The sequence below is a fragment of the Paramacrobiotus metropolitanus genome, unplaced genomic scaffold, assembly GCF_019649055.1.
Source record: "Paramacrobiotus metropolitanus isolate TYO unplaced genomic scaffold, Prichtersi_v1.0 Parri_scaffold0000068, whole genome shotgun sequence".
NCBI classification, from domain to species: Eukaryota; Metazoa; Tardigrada; class Eutardigrada; order Parachela; family Macrobiotidae; genus Paramacrobiotus; species Paramacrobiotus metropolitanus.
In genome coordinates this window covers 713403-723812 of record NW_026570288.1, presented here as the reverse complement: position 1 = coordinate 723812, position 10410 = coordinate 713403, and the positions used below count along the sequence as shown (strand labels likewise).

At 44.0% G+C, this 10410-nt stretch overlaps 2 protein-coding genes across 2 annotated transcripts; both read left to right on the top strand.

Moving 5' to 3' along the window:
- Window positions 1-479: 479 nt before the first annotated feature.
- LOC129594506 (uncharacterized) lies at window positions 480-1414 on the top strand. Its single transcript, XM_055491206.1, has 2 exons — window positions 480-750; window positions 886-1414. Exons 1-2 carry the CDS (start codon window positions 630-632, stop codon window positions 1080-1082), a joined length of 318 nt encoding a protein of 105 aa, XP_055347181.1. The 5' UTR covers window positions 480-629; the 3' UTR covers window positions 1083-1414.
- Window positions 1415-3139: 1725 nt separating this feature from the next.
- Window positions 3140-4077, top strand: LOC129594510 (uncharacterized). The gene is made up of 2 exons (XM_055491209.1): window positions 3140-3705; window positions 3828-4077. The coding sequence occupies exons 1-2, from the start codon at window positions 3158-3160 to the stop codon at window positions 3946-3948; spliced, it is 669 nt and encodes a 222-aa protein (XP_055347184.1). The 5' UTR covers window positions 3140-3157; the 3' UTR covers window positions 3949-4077.
- Window positions 4078-10410: the final 6333 nt, after the last annotated feature.

Below are 10410 nucleotides of genomic sequence, written 5' to 3'. Positions count from 1 at the left end.
ACAAAAAAAGAGGCTAGCAAAAATTAAAACGAGCAGATAACGGTGCCCATTTCTGCGATGATGAGAAAAAACTGCATTATCGTCTTTTGCGGAAATAGGTTATTTCCGGTTCTCTAGCTCGATCGCTTGCTTACATATTTCTGTAGCTGCAGAGTATTATAATTATGTGTCACACAAAAACATTAAGAACCAAATTTGTTTTGTGGTTGAAGAACATGATTCGTTGCCGCAACGCACTGACTGCCACAACCGAGCCAACGTAAAAACAACCGTGCACTGTGAAATGCAACAAGTTCCTAGCTAACCGGTGAGCGTCGATAATACGGTTTACAGTCTCGGGTTTTACCTGCACGTGAAAGCAGGCACCGCTCTCGCTCCCGGCGAAATGACAGCCGCCTATTCCGAATCATAGGGTTTTACCTTACGGAATTTTACAGCAAGTGTAGCAGGAAAAACGTAGTACATGGACAACACTTGTCGTGGTTGCAAGGATCGAGTATATTTATGCATGTATATAAACAGCTAGGTGACTGCGAGAAAACCCCATAAGTCTTAATATCAGTTCTGGTGCAGATTAATTTCCGAAACTTTACAAATTTGCGTTTCCCAAGCTCCCCTTCGCAGCAGTCATGCAGATCCTCCTAGTGACCCTTCTTCTGGTAGCCTGTACTAGCGCCAACGTTATCCGCGAACGCCGACAACTGACCGGCGGCAGCGCCGGCTGCACCGCCGAACAAAAAGCCCAGTGCGGTAAGTGATCTTTATTCAGTTGATTTCAATTATTGCTTAATGTACTAGCGGAAACTGAAAAAGCGGGCAGCACGTTGCAAATAGAAATTACCGAAAGAAATGTGCAGTGTCTCATCGTGGTATCTTTAATTTTAGGTATGGCACAGTGCCAGAACAACGGCAACACGAACACCCAGTGGAACAGTGGCGGTAACACTGGTGGTGCCGGATTAATCGGCCTGATCCCCATTAACGCTCTGAACGGTGCCGGTGTGCAGGCGCCCATCAACGCTAACATCTGCCCCTCGGTCTCCGTCTGCAACGTCTGCTTGGCGGCCAACGTGCTTGGTTAACCGTTTTCGCTTTGCCCTAACTTGTCGCATATACTCGAACATGACAGCTCTCTTTGCGACATCGTGTGACGCTTTTCAGATTAAAATGATTTGCATCAAAGTTTGAGAAAATTCGGCTATCTGTTTCTACTGTAAAGAAATATAGAGACGGTCACTTCCTGCTAACTATTACACAGACTACAGACTGACAGTGATTCATCCTTAAAAACACACAACTGCAATGTGATAAGCTGGAAATTTTTTGCAACTGCAACTGTGTACAATGTCCTTATTCATTGTCAGTATCTGTTAACCAACAAGCACGACGGGCAGAGTGTTAAGAACTTAAGAAATTCAGAAGCTTATTAAAAAGTGCAGCTGCATCCCTTTGAGACGCTTGCCCCAGTATTGTCGACCGCTTTTAACTTTGAATATGCACAAAACAACGGTTTCTGAACTTTCTCCCAATAAGTACCACAAAATATTTTGGTTTATGGTACTTCTAATTTCAAATTCCCCAATATTGTTTTAAAGCACTTTTAGATCCGCTGACCATTCAAAGGTCACCAAACACCTGTCATTATTATTATTATTTCATCAGGAGCAGACAACCCGCTAAACGGGACTTCAACGTCTGGTCGGTAAAAAGCTAAACAAAAAAAGAATTGTTAAGACAGATCAACAGTTTGGAGAGCAAATTTGAAAAATCCCCCACCATCAACACTGATTATCTGCATGTTAACTTTTTGTATGCGCTCAAAGATATTCTTTAGTCGCATAGCAAGCGTCCCTTCTCCGATCCTTTTCTTGAATACGTCCCTTCTCCGATCCGTCATGACGCGACCCAGTGCCGAAACCTATGGTGCACACTGTTTATGAAATTCGGATACGCAGATGCAGGCTATATAAGGAGAATTCAGTTGCTCACAATGTAGGTACCTCCCCTGTACTGCTCCATACGTATGGATTTTCACATCATGGCTGAACAGAGGTTTCACATCATGGCTAAAGCGCCATATTTATACCTGCACATTGGCGCAGGTACATGTATCGTACAAATCTTTACAAATTTTACAGTTTTATCAATGCCGATTGTACATCTATCGAAATTTTAAAAGCAAACAAAATTTTTGTGACCAGGCTTCATCGATACCTGACTGATTCATATTTGATTATTAATTAAGGTAAGTGGTTTGGTACAAGATATCACAAGGTTCCTCAACCAACAAAGAAATAGTTTTAATGCATTTTATTACCGAATGATTTTGCATACAGCGATTGGAAACGGTTTGTGCGCGCAACATCCGCTTGCTGAATTATGACGCATTAAAGTGGAGAAAACGCTTAAACGCGTGACTGCTTTAAAATGATCCGAATACTGCCCATCCGGTGTCGTTATGATAACGGAACAACGCCAGCAGTTATTGTACGCCGATAATGTGGTTTATTGGGGCCATTTTATGTGTTCATCATAAAATCACAGGCAAAATTACTGCCGATTGCAAAATCGTCGGAAAATTATGGCGGTATATTTGGCTTACTGTGCACCTGATAAATTGCATTTTTATGTCCATTGTCTGCATAAAATGTCCTTGCTCGAACTGGATTTCGGCATATCCGCATATGGGCAATTCCTGGATCCGTTCACACTCATAACGTTATATAATTCTTTCTCTCCGCCATTTTGTGTTGCACTTTTACGCATATCCAACTGTAATGGAGGAAGAGTTAGAGTCTTTAATCTGTTGGTGCTAACGACACCATCACCGGTGGAATGCGATAACTTCTTTTACAGTTAATTACGCATTTCAAAGACGATGTGACCTGTTGGTGGCGTCGCCGGTTTCCGGTTGAAAAGTTTTCCTACAAAAAATGGTACAAGCGTCGTATCTTTTTTGTCGGGACATTTTTTCGTTGGCGCACCAGTTATGCTACAGAAATGTATAAACGTGTGGAAAGAGGAGCGACGAGATTGTTGGCTATATCCTGAACGTATCCCAGCCACAATGGTGGCTGGGATACGTTCAGGATATTGACGGCGACCAGTTCTTCGTCACTTGTTAGCATTAACCGAAGACACGCAGCATTCTTACGGCATGACAGCCCTCCAACTACAACTTGAGACGGTAGAAAGAGTACTGAAGCCCAAAGACATTTGTCTGCCTTCACTCGTAATCAACTACGCTGGTCCTCTCACGGATATAACGTTCTTTCCGATCCTGTCCCCACGCCGCAGCCGTTTCCACCATTTCCACAACTACACCTTTGAGTGCACCGCGCTGTCTGACATCATGCGGGTGTGTAAACAGTTGACGCTAATCAACGTCCGGGCGGCGGAAGCCATCATTGGCTCGGCTATTCAGATACTGTACTTAGATATGGAAGCGGCTTTGCCGGAGCCGGAAAGACGGGTGTTCATGCGCCCGGGTCATGTTGTTAAGTGGGACATCATCATTCCGCTGTTGCGCTTTTACTCCACAGAAACGCCGGCTGAACAGTGGCGAGTCTTTTTAGCAGCGGCAAATGCCAATTGTCCGGTAGTCAGTCAGGCTGCCTTCCGCAAGGTGACGCAGCTGTATGCTCCCTGGGAACAGACGTTAGTCTATCCGGATGAATGGGTCGGCATTCGTATCTTCCTGCAGATGTAAGTGCCTTTTTGCGCACGCATTAGGGGTGGGGATGTTATTGAGGGCGTCATTTACACAGCGTTGCCTCATATTAGAATTCGAGTGTTCATTCGGATTTCACGGTGGCAGTCGTTTTCAGGTTAAAGGAGCCGTGCCCCGCTGATCCACAACGCTGGGAAACTATGGATCTCCGTCAACTAGATATTTCCACTTTGACGAATGTGACCGTTGCGGCTCTGGATGCATGCTACACAGAGTAAATCATCCCTGAAATCCATGTGGTTTCTGATTGTTACTACGGGTAGAGGAAGGTTTATCCATGCAGATGATTCAGTTGCTGGTAACAGCGCTATTCGGCTCGAGACTATAACTTGACAAGGCATTTCGGCAACGGCAGTGGTCACATGCTTATTATTTTTATACAGTAGTACGAGTACTGTCGAATACCGTTAAGTTGATCCTACATTTCTAGTTTTCTACATGTACGAGTACTTACTTTGGGCAGTGCTGTTTCAGCGAATTGTTTCTGATGTTTCTTTTGTGAATTGTGAGCTTGTCTTTGTATCCGATCAATAAAAATTACAGATACAAAAAACTGTTTCTTAATTATTACGGAAAAGATTTTTTTAACATAGTCACCGTCACGATCGAAAGCCGTTTTTCGATTAACACTCATGGGAAATTAATAAGAACTTATTTCTTTAGTGTAAGTAGATTTGGTATAAATTAAAGAAGATTAATATTAATACGCTATTAAACGCACAGGGCAGGAAATTTTACGAATCACGATACACACCAGCCAACTCCTTTTTATCGTAGCTGCAGATATAAAGCATCTGTGAGCGGAGAAGCGGCTCGTACAAAGCGACAAAATCTTTCAAATGATTTCAAATTGCGCCGTGCAGCAGGTACTGTTTTACGCTTGGATCTAACGACGTAGCCGGGGTTCGATTCCCCATCGGCGCCTTTTTCAGCCGTTTCTCGGTTTCCAGTGGATAGCGCCCTGCTTATTTGGTAGCAGCAGATCGGTTGAGTTGGGCCTAGTGCGTTAGTGTGCCTCTACATCCCTGCGGACGAAAGCCGCACTGGAAACGAGGAACGAGCCGGGAGCGGTTATCGGGAAGCCGCCTAAACGAATAAAAGAAAAAACGAATAAAAGGATGCGGTAATTGCAACCGCTTAGGAGGATGCGTGAGCTGAGCCGCCAGCCGCCAAGCGATCGTTGTCTCGCCAGCGAAATGTGCGAAGCTGCAAAGGGGTGAGCGGAGAAGCGGCTCACGTACAGCGACAAAATCTTTCAAATGATTTCAACGTATTGCCGTGCAGTGGTACTGCCTACGCGGATCTAACGACGTAGCCAGTCTGATTCCCCATCGGCGCCTTTTCAGCCGTTTCTCGGTTTCCAGTGGATAGCGCCTGTTATTCATCCCAGCTTATGGGCATGATGTACGTACGCGTACATATACTCGTATGTCTCCAGTTTGGGATAATTCATTTAGCGCAGCATGGTCTGCGAGATTTGAGCCCCAGCACAGACATCAAAGCAGATACATAATTATTCTTCGAAAATCTACCTAATGGTATTTCATGACAAACATTACAATCAGAAATGCCGGGATCATCGGCTGTAACAGAGAATGTATTCCCCGAGTTGCACCTCACACCTTTGCAAAGGCACACACACGGTCCCGTTCATACCAAACCATTGGTTTACGGTTTTGAAATAAATTTTTCCCCACATTTTGATGGCGGTCATCGCAGTAGTTATCGCTAGTTGGAGGTATATTACCTGCAGGCTACACGAGAAAACAGGCACCACTAGGCTCCAGTTAAAATGGCAGCTGTATATTCAATGCGAATCACACTATGGGGTTTCAGTTTACAGAATGTTTTACTTCAAGTTTAGCTCGAAACGACAAAATACGTAGACAGCTAGAGTAGAAGGCTGCTTGAAAACCACACAAGTCTTTATTATAAAACTTCACAGATTTTATTTCCAGCTCCACTTCACTGCACCGATGCAGATCATCTTGCAGTGACTCTTCTGGAGGTAACGTACTAGCGCCAACGTTATCCCCTGACGCCGAGTCGCTGACAACGGACCGGCGGCGGCGCCGGCTGCACCTCCGAACAAAAGGTTAAGTGCGGTAAGTGACCTTTATCCAGCTGCTGCTTGACAAATTTGGGCAAACTTCACAAATTTTTACTGCTCCAGCTATCCGTATGGATTTCCATTTGTCATGGCTGAACAGGGGTTTTTTAAAGCGTCACATTTATACCTGCACACTGGTGCAGGTACATGTACCGCAAAACTTTTTAAAAATTTTATAGTTTTAATGATGCAAATTGTATACCTGTCAAATGTTAAAAGTAGAAATTTTTGAGATCTGGTATCGTTCATACCTGGTTGTCTGATATATGGTAATTATTAAGTTAAGTGGCTTGGTACAAGATACCACAAGCTCCTTCATCAACCAACAAAAATTTTAATGCATTTTTATCAGCGAAACATTTTGCCTACAGCTCTTGGAAACGGTTTGTGCGCCTGCAACATCCGCTTGCTGAATTATGGCGCATTATAGAGTGGAGAAAAAGCTTAAGCGCGTGAGTGTTTATAGATGCTCCGAATACTGCCCGTTCGAAGTCCGCATTATGGGAATGGAAGAACGCCAGCAGTTACTATAGGTATATACTTACGCCGTTCATGTGGTCTATTGAGGCCATTTAATGTGCTCATCAGAAAAGTCCCAGGCAAAATTACCGCGGAATGCAAAATCGTCGCAAAATTATGACGGCGAATTATTATTATTATTATTATTATTACGGCACAAGAGCAGACAACCCCGAAGGGACTGCAAGTCTGGTCGAACAAAACAGTTTTCTGTTAACAAAACATTTAGGACAGATTAACAGATCTAAGGCTTACTGTGTATCAAAATCATCTGATAAGTTGCTTTTTATGTCCATAGTCTGCATAAAAATTTAATGTCCTTGCTCGAACTTGATTTCGGCACATCGGCATATGGGCAATTTCTAAATCCGTTCACACTCATAACGTTATGATTCATTTCTCTCCGGCATTTCGTGTTGCACTTTTACACATACTCAATTGTAATGGAGGAAAAGTTAAAGTCTTATAATTTATTGATGCTAACAGGACACCATGGCCGGTGGAATGCGATAATTCTTTTACAGTTGATTACGCATTTCAAGGACGATGCTGTCCTGCTGGTGGCGCCGGCGGTATCCGGTTGAAAAATATTCCTACAAAAATTGGTATAAGCGTCGTATCTTTTTTCTCGGGACATTTTTTCATTGGTGCACCAGTTATTCTACAGAAATGTATAAACGTGTGGAAGGAGGAGCTACGAGATTGTTGCCGCGTCAGACTTCAGGAATTTAGCGGGCAAGCGCCCACTTATGCTGTTTTCAGGTAGGGCTGGTGATCTGTTTACACAACGTTTACTGTAATAACTTAGTAACATAATAACGGAAAGTAATAACGTAGTAACGTCAGGTAATGCCGTTTACTGTAATACTGAGCATTAAAACATCTAAAAAACAACGCTGCTTTGTTTTCTCAGTTTTTTTTATAAAAACTGAATTTAATACCTATTTAATTGTCTACAATACCGCGTAACCTATGAGATTCTGCTGTATAATTCATTATGTTTTCTTTACAGATTTTGGAAAGATCTGTTTCGGGAGATCGGGGCAAGGGATTTTCGAAAGATCTTCTATCCTGGTTTCCAGAAACTGAGAAAAATCCCCCAAATTAACGTGATTCACGTTGATTTCCGGGATTTTTCTTGGTTTCTGGAGGTCAGGACACTGTCGTCACATCCATTGTCACTGTTGCCATTTTATCACAGGTTACTTGCACATTTGTGAAACAACTGCCAACTGTCTATAATCCCCAATATCGACTGCTGCTAATTATTTATCAGGAAATACCAATTGTCCTGTTAATACCGGCTGGCATCCATGCGTTCCCTCTGATCATATGGTCTGTATACTTACTGTGTACAAAAGATTGCAGACCTTCAATGGTGGTATGCCATTACCTACCATGTGTTAGTTAGATGTTATTAGTGTATCCACGACATCACTGAATAATTTGTATGTCTGCGTGAACAGGTCAGCTGCGGGTGGCGTTCAACGAGTGCCGGTGCAGATGATCTCGGCGTTACATAAAATGTGTGTGTTTGTAGTGCAAAGGTCACAAGTGATTGAGACTAACCGCGGTGTTAGCAGCCGGCAAAGGAATACGATCGAAACGACGAAGCAAGGTATCCGTGACGAGTTTTTATTATTAAACGTCTGCTTCGTAATTTGGACCTCACCGTTTTCCGCCGGACGACGCTGCCTTGGTAAAAGTCCAAGAGCTGCGGGATCAGCTGGTAAAGCGTGGAATAATGGAGGCGCTTCAAGAAAAATTAAGCCAGACTCTCTCGCTTGAATCCTGTAGAGAGGACTGCAGTATTTCTATAAGTTGGATGAGGAGGGATGTACTTGCACGAGGGGCTAAATGAGGACCATGTACTGGCGAAGCGTTCGCCGTATAAAAATTATCGCAGCTGAGATGTTTTTTTACAGAGTAAAAGAATTCATCAGCTCCGAGTAGCTGTATCATCCGATGGAGGTATAAACTGTACGAGTACCATCCAGCAGCGGTGCCGACGACGACACAGTTATTATTTCTGTCACCGCGTACAACTTTGTTTACGATGAAATTGTACATGTATGCGTATATAAAGTTATAAGCGGTAACAGAACTAATAATATTGCTAAACCGGCGCTGGCGAAACCTAGCCCGGGATACCATTGTGGGACCATGCCTGCGACCTAGTTCCACAGCTCTGAAGAACTGAATCGAAGGCCCAGCTGTTTATGGAACGGTGGAAGCATGGAGCAAGTTCGTGAGCATCTATGCCGCCGATTCAGCTTGTCCTTGCTTCCCCTTCGTTTATAGGCGAAACAAAGGTAGTTGAATGGAATCAAGAACCTGGCTTGCACTCTTTCAGAAATGGTGCAGGCATAGTTTGGATTGCGGTATAATTAAAGGTCAGCGATGGATTGCCGTGTCTGCCAATAACGGCAAGCTGGCTCTTCACATTCGCCACTTAACCCACGTTCGTCGAGCCGTACTAATAGTCAGTGCCGTGATAGACATCCTTATTGTAATTTACCAGAATACTTGACTTAAGATTACGCGAAATGGATTACATGTGTCGAATATGCGGATTGTGTGCAATCTCTTGTGTGCAATCTCTCTAAAGCATTTGAGAAAGTGGTGCAGAATCAATTAGTGACCTTCCTGAAAAAGAACAACATCCTCTCCGACAAGCAGTCTGGATTTAGGGAAGGCCACTCCTGTGAAACACTGCTCCTTAAGGTTTCGGAGAGATGGCGAAAAGCGATGGATAAAGGGCATGTCACTGCTGTATGTTTTCTAGACCTGAAAAAGGCGTTTGATTCAGTTTCCCATGCCAAACTCATCGAAAAACTGAAAATGATCGGGATCAGGTAACGTGTTGAAGTGGTTTCATGGATATTTAACCAGTCGCAAGCAGAGAGTGAAAATGACCGCACGTGTGTCTGACTGGCTACCAGTGCGGTCGGGGGTGCCGCAAAGGACAATGATGGCACCTGCACTGTACACGATCTATACGAACGACATGACGAACGGAAGCGATGCAGAATGTTTTGCCGACGACACCGTATTGTTTGGATGCGGTGCCACCAAAACAGAAGCAGCAGCGAAATTAACCGTTGAAGTTAACAACGTAACGGCTTGGCTTGCAAACAACACCCTGTGCATCAACGAGAAAAAGTGCAAGTTAATGTACATCTGCTCGGAAACAAAGAACAGCCAGCACTCTCCTGCAGTAATGATTAACGGTCACAAGATGGAAGCGGAGCAGTCGGTTAAGTACCTAGGCGTTCATATTGATCGCAACCTGAAGTGGAGTGTGCATTATGACCACATACTGCGAAAAGTTAACTACGGCATCGCAATGATCAACCGCGCGAAAGACGGCCTGGATCTGCCTCAGTGTAGGAGCCTTTACCATGCCTGTGTGCAGCCACATCTGGATTACGGGTCAGATACGTGGTCGCCGGCATCTTCGGCTTTACGCGAGAAATTAGATAGGGCACAGCGGAAAGCACTGCGGGCGATTTCTGATTACAAGGAGCGGGTTACACCCGAGCTGTATCAGAAACTGCGCATCCTGCCGGTGTACGACCGTTGGAATCAGTCTGAAGCGGTCTGGCTGTATAAGATCTACAACCACGAAGCATACCATCCGCCGCGGTATATGGTCGGGATGATCGACTTCACGGATCTGGGAATGCTGTACAACCTGCGGAACCCAACGAGAATTGCAGCCAGAGCGAAGAAGAAGATCGGAGAAGGCACACTGGCCATGCGACTAAGGAACATCTTTGAGCGCATAAAAAAAGTTAACATGCAGATACTCAGTGTTGATGGTGTGGGATTTTTTAAATTTGCTCTCCGAACTGTTGATCTGTCTTAAAATTGTTTTTGTTTAGTTATATTTTGTTGCCGACCAGACGTCGAAGTCCCGTTTAGCGGGTTGTCTGCTCTTGATGTAATAATAATAATAATAATAATAATTATCGCCTGCCTCCATCCTGTCACTTTACCGGCCTACATATTTAGCTGATGCGCTCAAGTACTATTCAGTATCCATCGGTCT

Coding starts and splice junctions, on each gene's coding strand:
- LOC129594506 (XM_055491206.1), top strand. CDS start 630: ATGCAGATCCTCCTAGTGACCCTTCTTCTGGTAGCCTGTACTAGCGCC. Junction 751..885: donor CGAACAAAAAGCCCAGTGCG/GTAAGTGATCTT, acceptor CTTTAATTTTAG/GTATGGCACAGTGCCAGAAC.
- LOC129594510 (XM_055491209.1), top strand. CDS start 3,158: ATGACAGCCCTCCAACTACAACTTGAGACGGTAGAAAGAGTACTGAAG. Junction 3,706..3,827: donor ATTCGTATCTTCCTGCAGAT/GTAAGTGCCTTT, acceptor AGTCGTTTTCAG/GTTAAAGGAGCCGTGCCCCG.